Source organism: Rattus norvegicus, chromosome 9 (assembly GCF_036323735.1).
Source record: "Rattus norvegicus strain BN/NHsdMcwi chromosome 9, GRCr8, whole genome shotgun sequence".
Lineage (NCBI taxonomy): Eukaryota > Metazoa > Chordata > Mammalia > Rodentia > Muridae > Rattus > Rattus norvegicus.
This window is the reverse complement of record NC_086027.1, coordinates 50263405-50283168: the sequence shown is the minus strand read 5'-3', so window position 1 is coordinate 50283168 and position 19764 is coordinate 50263405. Positions and strand designations below refer to the sequence as shown.

General features: G+C 42.8%; 1 protein-coding gene across 5 annotated transcripts in view; it reads right to left on the bottom strand.

Moving 5' to 3' along the window:
- Il18rap (interleukin 18 receptor accessory protein) overlaps nt 1-19446 on the bottom strand; it is a 32861-nt gene extending 13415 nt beyond the window's left edge. The window contains exons 1-6 of one of the 5 annotated variants that reach the window (XM_017596795.3): nt 19055-19446; nt 18283-18421; nt 11306-11464; nt 10083-10404; nt 9810-9993; nt 2613-2763 (exon numbers count right to left, since the gene is read on the bottom strand). In XM_017596795.3, coding sequence (XP_017452284.1) covers nt 2613-2763; nt 9810-9993; nt 10083-10404; nt 11306-11375 — 727 coding nt within the window. In that variant the 5' untranslated portion in view covers nt 11376-11464; nt 18283-18421; nt 19055-19446. The other 4 variants (NM_184047.2, XM_039084549.2, XM_039084551.2 and 1 more) reach the window with 4 other exon arrangements.
- Nucleotides 19447-19764: the final 318 nt, after the last annotated feature.

Below are 19764 nucleotides of genomic sequence, written 5' to 3'. Positions count from 1 at the left end.
TCTCCCCAGTCAGTCCTGGACTCACTACAGACTTGGACCTCCATCTGTGTCTCCTACAGGAAGAGTTCTCCTTGTTGCCATTAGATGAGTCACCAGCCAAGAGAAGAACCTGCCCAAGGAACTGAGCTTCAAAACCATCCACCCAGCCACCCTTCAACTCATAGTTTAGCTTAGAATGAAGGAGAATTGAGTCTACCCTCTGGTTTTATTTGCCCTTTACCTTTCTGCCACAAAGTTCCAAATGCCGTGCTTTCTCTTGAAGGGATGCTATCTCCTGGGAAAAGCCGTGGTCTCCCCCACAGCATCTTGGCTCTCGGTTCTCATGGGTTCTCATCTTTACTCTCAGTCCATACAGTCTTCCTCACTTACCCAATCTCTCTTACACCATCCAGCACCCACAGGGCACACACAATCCTCCTCCTGGCAGTCTTGGCCTCCAAACTTATTTATCTAGCACACCATAAACTCTCCTCCCATGGATACCCAGCCACCAGGGTATGCTTCATGAAGATCTTACTGCTTCACCCTCTTTTACACATGTTGGAAGTACTTCAGGGGCTGAGGAATCTGCTCCTCAACTTGGCCACTCTCACACTCCCATCCCCAGCCCTGAGGTCTCCATCATTAATCTAATATCCCTCTTCATTGCAACATTATGATTGAAGTCCTTGCAAATTAGCATCGGCTCTCCTCTTTCTCGGTCTCCCATTCTTATTATACAGTGCTTATTAGCATTTACTGACATACCGTCTCAGAAAACTAGAATGTCTGCTCTCTCTTCTTTTCATTTGTTTTGTAAAATGCAGTGCTCTGTTCACTCAGAAACTCTGTTCCCTCTACCTCCTGAGTTATTGCCACCGTCTGTTAAGCTTGCTGACCACACCTACTCCTACCTTGTCCACTATCAGTAGAAGGCAGTGGAGCCCTGTCTCCCATCCTTGGCTTCTACTATTCCCAGCCCCTACATGCCCATGGGAGCATCTCCTATAAATTTCCAGATGCATGACCGTTGTCATGTCGCTCCTGGCAACTGCCTGAATTAACCATGTCTTCCCCGCCTCCAAACTTACTCTCAAAAAATGTTACTTCTTCATGTTAGACAGAGTGATTTGGCCTGTATACAAGCCTGTTCATGCATTACAATATAAAGTGCTCCTCTCTTGTCCCTTGAGTAAAACACCAAACTTGTCAGAAGTGGTCACACAGGTCTAATGATCCCAGCACTGAGGAGGCTGAGGCGAGAGATTATGCGTTTGTGGCTAACTTAGACTATGTGTTAAAGATTCTATGCTGGCATACACAGAGAGACCTTTGCTCAAATAAGGAAACGAATGAACAAACAAAAACCTACACAGAGAGAGAGAGAGAGAGAGAGAGAGAGAGAGAGAGAGAGACAGAGAGAGAGACAGAGAGAGAGAGAGAGAGAGGTGAACTAACAACTTGAAACCAGCTTCAAGTGTGAAGTGGGACCTTTGGGCAGACCCTAAGCCACACCCAATGATCCCTGTTCACTGGTCTTCTCTCCCTCCTCTGTATGGTGTTTTCTCATGACTCCTGAGCATGAGCATATACAAACCATCACAGTCCATCAGGCCCAACATAGGTGATATACATCCAAGTCAGAGCCCTGGGCAAAGCAGAGTGAGTACCCATGTTCATTCCATTAGGAAGAGAAGAGTGTTTGGTGCCGTTCACTCTGGTGTCAGAAGCAGAAGCAGTGCTCATATATATATATATATATATATATATATATATATATATATAGAGAGAGAGAGAGAGAGAGAGAGAGAGAGAGATTTGATTTTATTGTTAGTCAAAGAGGAATAAATTAGGGGAGAGAAAGTAAAAGCACAACTTGATACCAATCAAAAGAGTCTCGTGGCCCCCAATATTATTTAGGAATATTTAAATTTTGTTCATCATGAATAAGGGGTGCCAACTCGAAACCATCACCTTAATAAGATAGTGTGTGTTTAAGATGCAAAAGGCAGTGTTGTGTTTTATCAATAAATGTATGCATGCATAGAAAAAGCATAAATTTAATCTAGACCAGGGGTTCTCAACCTGTGAATCAAGACCCCCTTTAGGGTTCATAGGGGTCACCTAAGACTATCAGAGAACATGGGTATTTACATCACAATTCATAACAGTAGCAAAATTACAGTTATGAAATAGCAATAAAATAATTGTATGGTTGGGGCTCACCACAACACAAGGGAACTATATCAAAGAGGCTGAGAACCACTGATCTAGACTATAATCTTTCAGTGCCTCGTGGGAAACAGATCTCAAGCCATAGCAGTGATGTTCCTTTTCTTAAAAAATAAAATACACAAGTAGAAACTATCCAATGCATATTTAAATTTCTTGCAAAAATAAACCAGAAAGAAAGGAACAGATATCCCACTTTAAGACAAGATGAACATGACCCAGAGCTGAGCCCCTCTGTGTAATAAGACTTCGTTGATGGAGACACTGGGTTTGCCAACATGCAACCCTTTAATGGTTGCCAGTGTGTGACTATCTCTTTTCTTAATCTAAAGAAAAATAATCACTTAACCAAATAAAGATGATTTTCACCGGTCCACAAGAGTTCAGAAAAAGTCACTTACCGATGGTTCTCACTTGAACCACAGCTCGGACGGTCCAGGAACTCACATTATCTGACTGAGTGTAATCGCACACGTACAAGCCTTGGTGAAAATCATAAATATCCTCCATCTCAATTGGATTTTTCTTATACTCGGGCAGCAGTCTTCCATCCTAATCCAAAAGATAAGAAATTAAACACCCCAGAGTTCTTATTGATATTCATTTTGCCCATAGAAAAGCTTCAGAGACTGAACTTCGGTCAAGCAAGAAGCTGTCTCTTAGAATCCTTCGGTAGCTCCTCACAGACTAATCTGGTCTCATTCTGGGCTCTGGCTCCTTTACACGCCCCGCCTTCCCATGACAGTTATGCTCTCTGGAAGCAATCTGTGGTTCCAGGCACAGGCACCACCTTTTTACAGTAAGGGTGCGATGGGGGAACATCCCTGTCCACAGTTGTTAGAAGTAGACACTGGCCCTGGGAAGTAAGTGAGTCGTGGGTACATGGTAGGGAGTAAGCGTGAGTCCCTTCACACAGTCGGCCGTGGGCCTCCAGGCACTGAGTCTCAAGCTCTTCTGTCACATCCCAGAGTGCTCAGGGAGCACCTGGCAGCAGCACACACCTCTCGGCTCCCATAAAACAGGGCTACCTCCCTGAGTCTGAGGAGAGTTGCGAAGAACACAGGGGAACCAATTAAAAAATCAACATCACTGTAGGACGATGCAGAGTAAAGCTCAGGTACAGGAAAGAAGGCCAAGGTGGACTGAATGTGTTTGATCTGTGTAAACGGCTTCCTTAAGGACCTGTGAGTTCAGGAGAGCACAAAGCAAGGAAGGTTTTAAAGCAGGAGAGTGCTGTGATAGGACATTTTGAGCAAAGTGTCTAAAGTTGGCTGTGGTGTTCTTGGACTCGGAAGTAAAGACTATTGTGACCACCTTCTTATCACTTGGGATTTTAGGGCACTGTGGGGGGCCTCAGTCAATATCTGTGAAAAGATTTGTCACCACTGTCCTAAATCCTGCAGACTAACTCCCTATGTGATGCCTTCTATGACACGGGACCTTCCACTCTCCTGGGAACATCAAGAGTAGATCTTTTACGATTATAATCTAAAGAAAGGAGAAAGCAGAGACAACAAACGGTGGAGAACCTGATCTCTACAGAGGTTGCGAAACTCTCTCTTATGTATGACTCCATGTGGTTCGCATTAGATGACAAAGCTCCCAGATGCCACTGGCCTTACACATCAGGGCAGCTGCCATGACTGACCTTCAGTCTTCCTCCTCTCTTAGCTCTCCCACAGAGCCCAATATTCCCACTTCCTCCTGCTGTATTCATACCTCCCTCGGAAACCTTTAGGACAGGACACCTTGCATTGCCTTACAAGACTGACCGCTTTCTCTTCAGAGGCAGAGTGTAGTCTGTAGTTTCACTAACTCCCTTAGTAAGATTCTGACCTAAAGGACAATTCCTCTCAGACTGCCTCTCTCTTGAACCAACTCTCTGATTTCTCTCCATATGACCTATCACTTACTTGTCCAGAGGAGTGTCTGGCTTGGGCTTCACATGGATTTTATCACTTTTATTTTACAAACGAGGAGAAAAGTATTTCATAATTTAAGTTAAAATCTAACACGGGCATGCTTGGTAAATGAAGAACTGAATATTAAACCTTTTTCTGACTAAGAGTCTCATCTGCTACTTGAGGGATTTCCCTTCCACTGGCCTTCTCACAGGTAGAAGCAGGAATTTCCCCACCTCCAAGTGTCTGGCACAGTTCCTGTGGCCCAACAAAGAGCTTTTCCCGGGCTGGCACAGACAGGACCACACTGGTCATAGAGTAGTTACAAGTCAGGAGGAAAAGTCAGGGAAAGTGCCAGAGACAGACAGCTGAAATATTTATCAGGCGATTGTGAAGATCAAGAACACTCCAGAAGTGAACAAGAAGAAAATCCCGGAGATAAAGCTTTAGAAAACCCACTAAGAGCCTACAAACTGCAGAGCATAGACTGTGGGCAGTAAATCTCCTAAGACTCTGGTGGAGTGGTGACACAATGCACCATCACTAAGAAAGACCACAGTCGGTCCACTGAGGAGCGTAGATGGCTAACCAAACAGACCTGTTCCTCGTTCTATAGATAGTGACTACGGCTTAGTGTGTACCATGAAATGACGTTGTGAGATGGAACTCAAGAGAAATGTCAAAGAAACATGTGAAGAGATGTGGAGCTCAGCAGTCTTTTCAGTCACATGCAAGACTGGCAGGAAGGAGACGCAGAGACGTCTGCCCAAAGTACTATGTTCCGCTCTGAGGAGGGGAGGTAAAAAATGAAAGTACAAAGGGGGAGCATCCACAGTGCAACCTGTGTGGAGAGTCGGAGGTCCTGGGAAGAACAAGTGGAAACCAGATGTTTAGGGGTGCATGTAAGGAGAACAAAATCACTCCTAGTGAGAGAGCGATCACTGGATTTTTGTGGTGTCCTATCCTGAAGCTTTACTACCAGGCAGCACGGTACTAGGGAGCACCCCAAAATTGTAGGGTTCTCTAGGAATGGTGCTGTTTACCTGGCCATCCCCTACCTGTTCTGAAGGGACTTCCTGGGTTTATATTTTCAGTCTGTTCTCCTTCATGGGCTTGAAATGGCTGTTCACCATCATCATCGCCACATCTGGATTTAAGCATATCATATCTTCGCTCTCTATGATTGAGCCAGTTTCTATTGTCTACAGCTTGACAAACACCATGAATTATTGTGAGCCAAAAGATTCTAAAATGTTATGATTGCCTCTTTAACTCATCCTTCGTCAAAGCATTTGATTGTTCCTCTTCTTCCATAAAAGTGTCTCCTCCCTTCATTGCCAGCTCTGTGGATAGGAATGCACACTGGGAAAGTTTAAACATGCTAGCAGGGCTCCATCCCCACTGGCATGAGCATGAGCAACCCACAGTTTTTATTTCCAATCTAGTGGGGTTTATACCGTGCAAGAACTCCGCGTCTAACTCAACAAGCAGCTTGCCCATCTTCACTGAATCGGTTCCTTGTCTTTCTCTGTTGTGATGTTATTCTTCCTTAGTTAGAACCCTCGCACAATCTCTTGCTCCAATCACCCTACAATGCCATTCTTATTTTTTCAATCCCATAGTTGTATTCATTTTAATATAATCAATGGAAATTAATAAACCAGACGTTTTAAAATAGGGGTCCAATATCAGTTCCTAGCCAACATACTGAGTAAATTATTGAACAGATGGTGTATGGGCAGCTGGGAAGGAGGTGGTGGTTAATATCAGCCAGCTTGCACTCACTACCAGCATATAAAAGTCATCTAATTTTCCTGCATAACTGAGAACTTAGATTAGAGACTCAGGGCGCTATACATTTGATCTTTACTCTATGGTGTAATTTGGACAATACATTCACGATCCCCCTGTTTAACAATAAGACAGTTATGAGATGAATAATAGGAGGTGTGGGTGCCTTTTCAAATAACTGGACAGTAATGCCACCCCCATGACAGTGTGCCGCTGGAAGCATTCTTCAGAACCCACAGCAGAGAGAGAAAGCTGTCATGCACACTTGCTCAGTAGGCCTCCCACCTCCCCACACTTTTTTTTAAAAATTGATCTTATAGATTTTGCTTTGTTATATTACAATTTAGGATTTTGTGTTCTTAAGGGATTTCTGTGTGTGCCTGTGTGTGTGTGTGTGTGTGCGTGCCTGTGTGTGTATGTGTGTGTGCCTGTGTGTGTGTATGTGTGTGTATGCGTGTGTATACGTGTGTATGTGTGTGTGTGTGTGCGCGGGTATGTGTGTGTGTATGTGTGTATGTGTGTGCGGGTGTGTGTGTATGTGTGTGTATGTGTGTGTGTGCCTCTGTGTGTGCATGTGTGTATGTGTGTATGTGTGTGCGGGTGTGTGTGTGCGTGGGTGTGTGTGTGTGTGCCTGTGTGTGTATGTGTATGTGTGTATGTGTATGTGTGTGTGTATGTGTGTGTGTGTGTATGTGTGTGTGTGTATGTGTGTGTGTGTGTATGTGTGTGTGTGTATGTGTGTGCGGGTGTGTGTACGCACCTGTATCTGCATCTGTATGTCTTTCTTATGCTTTCTCTTTGGCTCCTTTTTCTGTTGTTTGTCCTATTCTGGTTTGATCATTTGGTTTCCTAGCTGCCTGTTTGCTTTGTAATGACAAAGAGAGATAGGGTGTGGATTTGGGTGGATAGGAGCTGGGTGGGGTAACCTGGGAGGAGTTGAAAAAAGTGAGCCCATAATCAGAATATACGTATATAAAATAGCTATTTCCAATAAAAATTCAAATCACTTTAAGAAAAAGAATCACATGGTCATGTTTAATCCATCAGCTTCGAAACCCTAAGAATGATACCTGGTTCAATGGGTTATAGAATTATAAAATCAAAACCCCAAGTTTCTTAACACAAAATGATGAGCTAAAACCAATGTGTTAGAATCCAACAGGAGTGAGCATAAAGTTAGGAATACTGGTTACAAATTCTAATCCTAGACACATAGTTGAGAAAGCTCCTCAAACTGTCTGGTTGTAGTTCTTATGAAAAAGGATGGTGTGGTAGTGTGATTATGCTTGGCCCAGGGAGTGGTACTATTAGTGGGTGTGGCCTTGTTGGAGTGGGTGTGGCCTTGTTGGAGTGGGTGTGGCCTTCTTAGAGGAAGTGTGTCGCTCTGGGGTGGGGCCTTGATATCCTCCTCCTAGCTGTCTAATGAGACAGTCTTCTATTTGCTTTCAGAACAAGATGTAGAACTCTCTGCTTCTCCAGCACCACGTCTCCCTGGACGCTGCTATGCTTCCTTCCATGATCATAATGGACTGAACCTCTGAGACTGTAAGCCACCCCCATTAAATGTTGTCCTTTATCAGGGTTGCTTTGGTCATGGTGTCTGTGTAACTGCAAATACAAGCTATAAACTGAGTTGGCTGGGAACTGGCCCTGAGATCACCACTACCTCAATCTGTTTATTTCCTTGAACACAGGACTCAGCTCCTTTTAACTTCCTGGTGTCCCTTTATTTCTTGAACCAAACATTCTGTAATTTTTCTCTTGAAGCTTGCTATGCTTTATCAAAGTGGGAGTGAAGCAGAGGACACAGTCTATGCTGCTGGGCTTTTCTGAGATTTCCTTTGTTAATGTAATTAATCAAAATCTCTTTACCTTAGCCTCAGGTAGACTCTTGAGACAATGGCATAAAGCAGCCACATAATTCACCAAACTATCACTGTTTAGAGACTGTATAGTCTCTGGGCCATATAGTAATGTTCTTCTCTGAAACTTCAAATCACCCTCAGCACCAATGTCTTCCATTTTCCTAATAAGATGGCCCATTAAGGCCCACTTAAAGCATTCCACTGCCTTCCAAAGTCCCCAAAGCCACACTCCTCCAAACAAAAGCATGATCAGGACTATCACTGCAATACCTCAGTACCTGGTACCAACTTCTGTCTTAGTTAGGGTTTCACTGCTTTGACAGACACCATAGCCATGGCAACTGTTGTACAGAACAACATTTAATCAGGACTGCCTTACAGGCTCAGAGGATCAGACCACTATCATCATGGTGACAAGCATGACGCATCTAAGCAGGCATGGTGCTGGGGAAGGAGCTGAGAGTTCTACATCTTTTCTGAAGGCAGCAGGAGAAGACTATCTCACTGACAGCTAGGATGCAGGTCTCAAAGTTTCACTCCCAAAGTGACACACTTCCTCCCAAAAAAGTCACACCTAATCCAACAAAGCCATGCCTACTCCAACAAGACCACACCTCCTAATAGTGCCACTCCTTGAGCCAAGAATATTCAAACCACCACAGCACAGAAGCACAGCTCTCAGAAGAATTCTCAGCAGGAATCCTACAGGTCTGGATGGCAGGACACGATGTATTCTGAAGTCACTGTGTGCAGCGGTTGGAATGAGAATGGCCCCATAGGAAAATGTATTTAAGTGCTTGGTCCTCACTGGTGGAACTATTTGGGAAGGATGAGGAGGTGTGGCCTTGTTGGAGGAGGTGTGTCACTGATAGGGCTCTGTTGGATTCATGTGTGGACAAGCACTTGGAAAAACCACATAGCACAGTAAAAACATGGAATGTGGTTGTTCTGTCTATTTGTTTACCAATTTAGTCAACATCATTACAAACTTTCTCTTGTGCCCCCTTTTCTCAGTTTCTCACCACTCCTACAAGCTTTGCACAAGTTACTGGTCACCTGATGACTTGCTGTCCTTTCTTCAACATTCTCCCCTGTAGAAACTATTCTACTCCTCCATGTCCTTTAAGGTTTCAACCTGTCCTGAGTATATGGACACCTGTTTATACCCTATCATGAAGGTTGATTTCATCGTGCAGCTAAAGGCAGGTACAGGATAGAATGAGGCCTGTCATTGAACAAGAAGGAAGGATGGGCGGGAGAAAAGTTTTAGAGAGGAGGAAGCAGGAGCATGAGAGAGGAGCTGAGAGAGCATGGAGGTGGATGTTAAGATTTCTCTCTGCACATTTACAGGTTGTTATGACTTTTCTTAAGGGATGGATGTGTACAGGATTTTGTATGTCTAGATGAGTAAACTATATCTTATCTAGGTGCACGGTTTATATACTTATCAATTGCTTGTAAGTTAATTGTGTGAATGTGTTGTACATTGAGCATCTAACACAAATCTGGTTGCTGAGTTACAGTCTGTTGAGCTATGTCTTTACTAGATTGTTGAGAGCGTGGATAGAGTCTGTGACAGGAGGCCGTGCTAGGTTGTAGAATGCTTGGGGCGAGCATGGCATGGGGCCATACTAGCACAGCCCTTGGAGCATGAGCCCAGCCCAGGAGTCTCAGGAGTGGTAACAGCCCACCCAGGGCACAGCGTGTGGAAGCAGTGACAGAGAAACAGAGTGCTTGGATCCTCGTGGAGTGAGAACTTGTGGGACCAGGACATGCACATCTTCTTTAATTTTACTGCAACACTATCATACTCACATATTGACTTTTCCCCTGATACCGACCCCAAGGGTGACTCTATGCATCTGAATAGCAAGCTGTACTCTAAAGACAAAACCACCTTAGAACATAGGTCTTTTGCTCAGGCACAGACCAGTCCTTATAGAGCTCTGGGCCTCAGAGCATGTCTCTAGAAAGCAACCATAGAGACAGTACCATAAAACAATAAATACTCTTATACCACTTTTAGAAAATCCATCCAAACCTTGTACCAGGTCATCTCTGGACTCCGTACATCACTTTGGCAGCTGAGGCTGGGACAGTGAATGGAGCCAGTGCTGCCAAGTAGTAGGACTTGCTCATCTTGTGCTGAGCTCCCACAGGATATATTTCTCTGAGGCTTAACTTCCAAGACAGTCTTCACACAACAAGCTGTATCCTGGGGCCTCCTGAGAGACAGAGAAAGTTCTGTCAGCGCTTGTCTAGATAAAAGAACATTTGAGAATATTTTCAGACTGGGATGATTTGGGGAACATACCTACTTCTGGGTCTACAAATATATGACCAAATGCTGTTCATCTGTGGGGCCAATATACGCAGCGTGCCTTTGTTCTGCATATGAGGAGAGTTTCTATTGATCTCCTCTAGTGGACCGCCACTCCGAGGTTGCATGTACCACTGGACGTCAGAGAGGTCCTTCTCACTGCCACTGCAAGGTTGGTGAGCAGGACCTAGTGTTGATGATGATTGACTTCTGTGGGAGAAATCTTGCTTCTGAAGCTCTTGTAAGTCACAAAATAGGACAAAGTTCTCGGCCCCCCTCGCAGAATATGTCCACAGAAGTTTTTTGGTGGTGCAAGCTGAAAATCGCAGCAAATGACATAACACAGTCAAACTCATTAGTAGATGGACTTCCCATTTATATTACGAATAGACTCAATACACCAAAGAGCTAAGCTCTCTATTCATGTATACTATGTCCATTTCTTTCTTTTTTTCTTTTCTTTTATCGGATATTTTATTTACATTTTAAATGTCAATCCTCTTTCCTAGTTTCCCCTCCAGAAACCCCCTATCCCATCACCCCTCCCCCTGCTTCTATAAGGGTGCTCCCCCACCCACTCACCAACTCCCTGCCACTTCCCCGCCCTGGCATTCCCCTATACTGGGGCATTGAGCCACCACAAGACCAAGGGCTTCTCGTCCCATTAATGCCCAACAAGGCCATCCTCTGCTACATATGTGGCTGGAGCCATGGGTCACTCCATGTATATTCTTTGGTTGGTGGTTTAGTCCCTGGGGACAGGGGGGTGGTTGGTTGATATTGTTGTTCTTCCTATGGAGTTGCAAACCCCTTCAGCTCTTTCAGTCCTTTCTCTAACTCCTCTATTGGGGGATCCCATTCTCAGTCCCATGATTGGCTGTGAGCATCCATCCCTATATTTATCATGCTCTATGACCATTTCATACATGAAAAGGGTTCATGTTCTGATTCCCTCTCAATGGGTTTGTGTCTTAATCTGCTATGAGTAACAGAATCATATACTCCTCTTTAGATGTCCCCAGTGAACACCCAGCTGTGGTCATTGGAATCCCCCAGGGGTTTGTTATCGTCCGAAAGCAGCCCTGACCAGAAACTCTCCTCCTCTCCCTTTTAACAGAAGATGCTATGTACTAATAGGTCAGCCTGTTGATGTACCCAATTATCTGTCAGTTCAGACTTTGACCACAAGATTCACAATGTTAATCTATATCCCATACCTGAATGGTTAAATCCTGTGGTCTTCTCTCCTGCAACAAACCAAAGAAACACCCAGCCCAAACAGAGCATGTTTCTCCTTTGCTCCTGTCATGGCTTCAGTGAACTCTCGTCGCCAGTGTAGAGTGTGTAGAGAGGCAAACCTCTTCCTCTGGCATCTTCTTCACTTATAAAATAGGAAATGGAGAAATCAAAACCTGTGGCCAAGTTTCAAGTCACACAGGAAACTCTGAAAGAGTACATCCCACCCAAACAGCCTTCAGAAGCCCAGAGTCTGTGTGGGTATTTTCAGAGGCATGAAGCAGTTTCTTCCACGTGTCATCTCTAACACGTACAAAAGATGCACACCTGAGATCCAGGGTCCCCTGAGGATGTTACATGGGCCCTGGGGTATCTTCTTAACAACCTTTCTCTCCATGGCATTCTTCCTTTTTCTTATAATGCTCTCATCTATTGCCTATCTCTATTAGTAACTTGGAAAAATAAGGTTTTTCCCCTGAAAAGATGGGCTGGTTTATATGAAAACAAAGAAAGTGTGGACGGATTCTCCACATTTCGAGAAGCTGGTGATTAAGCTCCTACAGATAAAATCTCAAGAGTATCTATAAGCTGTTAAATTATCTATTAGATAAACGGGGTATGAGCTTATGACTTGCAGGTACCACTATGATATTTTCAGGTATAAAAGTAGAGAGCCTGTGCCTTTACAATTGAAAGTCAGACCTGAGCTGGCTTCACAGTGTTTGTCTCCTCTGTAGAGAAAGTGACCAGGGGAAACTTTAATTTATAAGCAATGGCTACTAGGAACTTGGAAAGTATAAATTTTATGAGCACGTAATTTTGAGCAGCAAATAAAATGTTTATTTATAGGGCACTATTGTCTACTCTGACACTTGAAAAGATAAATTTTGGAGGATAGATTTTTTTTCTGTGACTGTCAGAAACTGCTAAGAAATTGAGGTGATCTCAATCTATCATCACTAAGAGACGGGTGAGTAGAGTAAGGGCGTGAAGATCTCATGAAGAAGAGGATGAAGAGAGTGTGGGATAAAATTGTAGACAACAATCATCTACTATATGTGGCATGCTGAATGAAAAGACATGAATAAGTGAGAGCAAATATTAAACACTATTCAAAGAGAAGGACAAGCTGGGTGGTCATGGAGAGGATGAAGCTGAGGAGTATAGAGAAATAGACTAGCAGAGGATGCTGGAACAGCGCACATGAGTGCCGGTGCACATGCACATCAGTGCATATGCTCATCAGCACACATGAGCAGCAGTTCACATGAGCAGCAGTGCACATGCTCATCAGCACACATGCACATCAGTGCACATGTGCAGCAGTGCACGTGAGCAGCAGTTCACATGAGCAGCAGTGCACATCAGCATCAGCATGCACATCAGCATCAGCATGCACATCAGCAGCTGCCCACATTAGCATCAATAGCTGCAGATCTGCACCAGGGAGGAAGGGCAACATTACCCTCCTTCAAAAGATAAACCCCAAAACTCTGGATGAAGACTCAGTACAGCTCACAGTTCCTTCCAAACCTCCAACTTACAGGAGTTTGGCTGAAACAGTGATTCCTCCTGAGGAAAAGGTCAGCAGTGGAAAAGATATCAATGGTGTTGCCCAACTAAATACCAGAGAGTTGTAGCTGGATATGCCTTAGAAGGAAACCTACTGTTTAAGGCTCAGGATAACAAAGAACGACCATAAGCCACGAAGCCTGGAATCAACTTGCCACCTTCTCTGGGTGGGAGACATCTACACAAGGCAGTTATAGAGAATGATGACTACACACAGGCTTGCCGGAAAGCACAGGGACAGCATAGGAGGCTGGCCCCTGGCATCAAAATGGATGGGCCCTGGGGGGTCTCACTTCCCATTCCTAAAAGCTAACCTCATTACCTCAAGATAATTGTGTAGCCCGATCCCCTCAAGCTTGAAGTCAATAATTGTAGTCAATTATCTGCTATAAGGTTTATTGCTGGCAGCACTCTGAAACTCCTGGAGAGATCTGACTTCCATAGTCCTATCTCTTCAGCAGGGAACTCATGCCCAGTAGGCTTGGAAAGCACAGAGCCTGGTGTCAAATGTATATTTCTATGATAGTTTTGCCTTCAGTGCACTTAGGGATATGGAAGAGACTGCCCAGTACACAGACTGTCAGATGTGGCACCTCAGACTCCTGCTGCTCCAAACAGGAAAGTTTCCAACACAAAGACAACTCTGGTGGACTCTGGACATTGGAGTAGTTCAAACTTCAGCACTATCCTAAATGGCAGGAAAGATAAGAATCCCCAAATTCATCTGAGGCTCCTTCTCCTTTCCAACAAACCCTGGTGTCAAAAGTTGCTCGAACACATCATGTTTGTGCCACAGGTGCTCCATTTCTCCTTTTTATTACGCTTTTAGTGGTATTTTTAAAAAGAATTACAATGCTATTATTTCTATCCCCCTCATAATTATCTGAATCTATTCAGTCATTATTCCTTTACGGTGCAATTAGATTCACTTTGTTCATTTGCACTTTCCTCTATTTCTGTTATGTTCTCGTATCTCTGCGTTATTTCATACAACCTTCCTCCCCATCCTTTTCTCCCTTTCCTCACTCTCTTGTCCTATTTCTTTAATTTGTTGCTTTACCTTAATCTAAAAAGGTAACTGGCTGGATATCAACCCCCACATTAACATTGTGCCACTCTGTATCCTATGGTTATTGCTGGTGCAGTAATTTCTTTCCACAAATTTTAAGCATATGCATCAAGTTTGCTCTGTTTTGTGTTGTTACTCTTTTAATGGTTTTTTTACTCTTCCTCAAATGGTCCTGAGATATGTCCCCTCAGGAGAACCTCAAATAAAAACAGAAGAGAGAGCTAAAGCAAAAATAATAAATAAATACATAAATAAATAAGTGTGTAAACTATAACAGAGAAGCTCAATAAACATGACTAAGTAAGGTAATGTTACACATCCAAGTGATGATGACACCTCAATTACTAAGCCTAAGGACAGCAAAATGATTGGCAGGTTGTGCAAATAATTCTAAGTGGGCATGTAAAAATCATTAGTTAATTGAAAGAGGAAGCAAGCAAGCAGCAAAAGGAAGTAAAGAAACGAATTCAGGACATGGATAAGAAAGAGAACATTGCAAAAGAGAAAGTGGAGATCAGTAAGTCATTCAGGGAGAAAATCAAGATTAGGGGAGAACAACCCACAAAAATGTAAAACTCAGTAAAAGTTTGACAATGGACATCGTAGCCAGTGGAGCTATGATGTAGCAGAGTATCAGAGGCAGAGACAAGGAAAGATGACATGCAGACATCAGTGGAGTAGAAATAAACAGAAATAAGAATATGCAAAATATACAGAAAACTATTCACTAACATTTGAGCAAAGCAGTTGCCAATTACTTCAGGGAAATGGACATTATAATCAGCCCAAGTCATATTTAGCACCTAGGCCGACTGAGGAATGATGTCTCCAAAGTAAAGAAACAATAATATTAGAAGCTGCAAAAGAACAAATGCTAACTTACTACTAAAGCAAATCTATCAGAAAAAAAATATTATACTTCAGTAGAAACCCTGAAGGAAAGTATCTTATGATGCACTACAGCAATGAGAACAGATAAGTGGCAACAAAAATAACTGTTTTTGGTACATTTGTCTTAAAATAGGTGAAGAAAGCAAGCAAACCAAAGACGAGCACAGTCGGAAATCGTGACCTGACTACTAAGTCATCCTTGCAAATGACCTTGTAGAATAAGACCTATGCTTACTCAAGGAGGGTGAACGAAGAGGGCCTTGATAATGGAAACATGGGAAAGAATACATCTCATGAGAAGAACAAATGGACAAAAGAGAATTAGGAATAGCAGTCATTTCCAACTTAAAAGACCAACCAACCTTTAACTTAAAACAGGGAGAAGACAATTAACACAACAAAAGTGTAGAAGGAAACAATCTCCTTTCAACAAAAACCATGGATGCAATTGGTTCTAATTGACTGATTAAATCCCTCAAACTGGTTGAACAGATTAAAGAATAAGAGCCTATTATCTGTCGTCTACAAGAAACACTTGCCTTTTAGTTACTGGTAGTTTTTTTATGTTGTTGTTTGTTTTGTTTTGTTTTGTTTTATCATTGTGATAAAACACTATGACCAATGCAACATGTGGAAGAGTTTATTTGAGCTCATGGTCCCAGATGGCTAGAGTCCATGGTAGCAAAATGAATCTTGATCTTGAAGTCAGGAGCAGGAAGTTGAGGGCTCACGACATGAAGATAAGCACAAAGCTTATGAACTGGGAATTGCAGAAATCATTATACTCTCAATGACATTCTTTCTCCATCAAGGCTGCATCTCCTAAGTCTACCCAAGCAGCACCACCACCTGAGGATGAATTATTCAAAGATCTGAGTCTATAGGGACATTGGTCAAGCCACCTTTCTGGCAAAGGCACACAGACTAAAGCTGAAACAATAAAAGCCAACATATCAGGCAAATTGAAGCAAAATATAAATGGAAATAGTTATATCTAACAAATTAGACCCTACACCATACTGAGAAAATATAATGAAAGTTAATACGCATTAATAAACAAAGTGACTCATCAAGAAAACAGAATTACTGTACATTTGCTGAACACTGGGGTACCAGATTTCAGTTACGAAACAGTACTGGACACAACCAGATTCACTCAGCTACAAAAACAGAAAATGACTTGGATAGCCCATTTCTTTTATCAATACAAAGTCATCCAGACAAAATATCAACAAACGCACCTGGGCATTAACCTGCACCACAGCTCAAATGGGCTTACAAGACATGTATAAAACATTCCATCTACAAGAATCGACAAATGGGATCTCATAAAACTGCAAAGCTTCTATAAGGCAAAGGACACTGTGGTTAGGACAAAACGGCAACCAACAGATTGGGAAAAGATCTTTACCAATCCTACAACAGATAGAGGGCTTATATCCAAAATATACAAAGAACTCAAGAAGTTAGACCGCAGGGAGACAAATAACCCTATTAAAAAATGGGGTTCAGAGCTAAACAAAGAATTCACAGCTGAGGAATGCCGAATGGCTGAGAAACACCTAAAGAAATGTTCAACATCTTTAGTCATAAGGGAAATGCAAATCAAAACAACCCTGAGATTTCACCTCACACCAGTGAGAATGGCTAAGATCAAAAACTCAGGGGACACCAAATGCTGGGGAGGATGTGGAGAAAGAGGAACACTCCTCCATTGTTGGTGGGATTGTAGACTAGTACAACCATTCTGGAAATCAGACTGGAGGTACCTCAGAAAATTGGACATTGAACTGCCTGAGGATCCAGCTATACCTCTCTTGGGCATATACCCAAAAGATGCCCCAACATATAAAAAAGACACGTGCTCCACTATGTTCATAGCAGTCTTATTTATAATAGCCAGAAGCTGGAAAGAACCCAGATGCCCTTCAACAGAGGAATGGATACAGAAAATGTGGTACATCTACACAATGGAATATTACTCAGCTATCAAAAACAATGACTTTATGAAATTCATAGGCAAATGGTTGGAACTGGAAAATATCATCCTGAGTGAGGTAACCCAATCACAGAAAAACACATATGGTATGCACTCATTGATAAGTGGCTATTAGCCCAAATGCTTGAATTACCCTAGATGCCTAGAACAAATGAAACTCAAGACGGATGATCAAAATGTGAATGCTTCACTCCTTCTTTAAAAGGGGAACAAGAATACCCTTGGCAGGGAATAGAGAGGCAAAGATTAAAACAAACACAGAAGGAACACCCATTCAGAGCCTGCCCCACATGTGGCCCATACATATACAGCCACCCAATTAGACAAGATGGATGAAGCAAAGAAGTGCAGGCAGACAGGAGCCGGATGTAGATCTCTCCTGAGAGACACAGCCAGAATACAGCAAATACAGAGGCGAATGCCAGCAGCAAACCACTGAACTGAGAACAGGACCCCCGTTGAAGGAATCAGAGAAAGAACTGGAAAGCTTGAAGGGGCTCGAGACCCCATATGAACAACAATGCCAAGCAACCAGAGCTTCCAGGGGCTAAGCCACTACCTAAAGACTATACATGGACTGACCCTGGACTCTGACCTCATAGGTAGCATTGAATAGCCTAGTAAGAGCACCAGTGTAAGGGGAAGCCCTGGGTCCTGCTAAGACTGAACCCCCAGTGAACGTGATTGTTGGGGGGAGGGCGGCAATGGGGGGAGGATGGGGAGGGGAACACCCATAAAGAAGGGGAGGGGGAGGGATTAGGGGGATGTTGGCCCATAAACCGGGAAAGGGAATAACACTCGAAATGTAAATAAGAAATACTCAAGTTAATAAAAAAAAAAAACATTCCATCTAAAATCTTCAGAATACACAATGTTCTCAGCAGTCAAGGCAGCTACCATCATTTTTGTTGTCCACAGAGCAGCCAAGAACAAACCCATTCTGAAAAGTCCACACTTCAAGCCCAATGTCTGTTTTTTGTTTTTTGTTTTTTGTTTTTTGGTTTTTGGTTTTTGGTTTTTGGTTTTTTTTTTTTTTTGTTGTTGTTCTTTTTTTCGGAGCTGGGGACCAAACCCAGGGCCTTGCGCTTCCTAGGTAAGCGCTCTACCACTGAGCTAAATCCCCAGCCCCCCAATGTCTGTTTTTAAAAGACCACATAATCTCATTCTACCACTACACAAACACAGGAATTCCAAAGAGATCACCCAAAGGTAGAGCATGCTATTTGTTGAGCATTGGTCAACTTAAACCAACATGGCTGCAGATTCTGCTTGTGGGAGTGAAAATGATTGACAGGTACCACTAAATATAGAGTTCACATTTGTCATTCTGTAAAACATGTCTGCTGTCATTCCCAGTTTCCCAGCAGATAATCAAATGTGGCATCACTCATAGGAGCAGTGCCTGTTATTAAACGATGACCACATACCTTTCAGAAGAGGAAGAGAGAATCATAACTGGATGAAGAAGGTTTCGAAGTTTCTCATCTTGCCACCACTATACACTCCCCTCCACAGAAGGACGTAAGAGGCCAATGGGAGGATCTGAAGATCTGCAAGGTCTCTTTCCTAAAAATGTTCAGAAGATTTTTTTATTAAAAAAAAATTCTCTATCTTTTTCTCAGAGGTGGAAAAAGCTACCCTGAAGTCATTTAAATGATACACGTTTGACCATATTTTAGAATGATAATGAGCTAAGCTTTTCAAAGAACAAAGCTTTTGCTGAGAGGAGAAAAAAAAATGAAACTCTGAATGAATCTCCAGGAAGACTCTCAGTCCTGTGCACACCCTTAAAATACAAATAAAAAAGAGATGCTATGGACTAGCCTACCATTTGCAGTATTCATAGACTGTTTGAATGCTCGTGTGGCCCATAGTAGCTTGCTCAGTGCTTGCCTCCAAAGATGGACAAATAATATGGCCATTCATTCAAATTTGACCAGCATTCGAGTCCCTCTACTTACAGTCCTTCCCAAAAAATGTAAGAGGCCCTGTAAAGACTAGGTTCACTTTGTAACTAGTCACCTTTTCAAGTTAAGGTTAAAAACTACCCTGAGATACAAATGTTGCTAACCTAACAGCACATCTGTGATTTAAAATATTCCACAAAAAGCAACTCTTTAGCAATTTACTTTGTAAGTCGTTTTAAAAAATTATTTGGGGTTAAGGAATCTTAAAGCAAAGAATGTGTTGTTCTCTTACCTTTGTTTCCTGCTCTTACATACACAAAAAATAAAGAACTTCAAGTCTTTATGTCAGTGAATGCCAGCTTGTGCATCTGGGAAAAAAAAAGGTGTGAAAAACACCCATTTTCAAAGGGTTCTACTACATACTTTTTTTCTCTTAGAAAGAGTTACTTGGAGAAGAGGTAAGGACTGTCCAACTCATACAGTTAGGAAATAATGAGTTACACTGGACAGAAAAGGACAACCTTGGTATTTTGTAGAGGACCGCTGGCATTGGAAAGCGCCTGGTCATAACAAAGGAAAAATGAAATAAACTCCCTTTATCCGCGGAAGAAAAACCCTGAAATAAAGTATTCAAAGCTGTCCTCTGGCCAGCCTCCTTGACAAGAAAAGGGTTGCGGTTAGGTTTAGTTGAAATGGTGAGTAAGCCTGCTTCCTTTACAGGAATTTCCTGTACAGAATGTTAACATTCAACGCGGTTTCTCAACAGGGGAGTTCTTTTTTATTTGCTCCTCCTCCTTCTTCTCCTTGTAAAACCAGGACTCTGCTAACATTACCTTTCATTTCAAACCTAAAGGCTTCTCTCTCTCTCTCTCTCTCTCTCTCTCTCTCTCTCTCTCTCTCTCTCTCTCTCTCTCTCTCTCCCTCTCTCTCTCTCTCTCTCTCTCTCTCCCCATCCCTCCCTGCCCCCCACACACACCCCAGCATCACTTCTACAGAGCAATA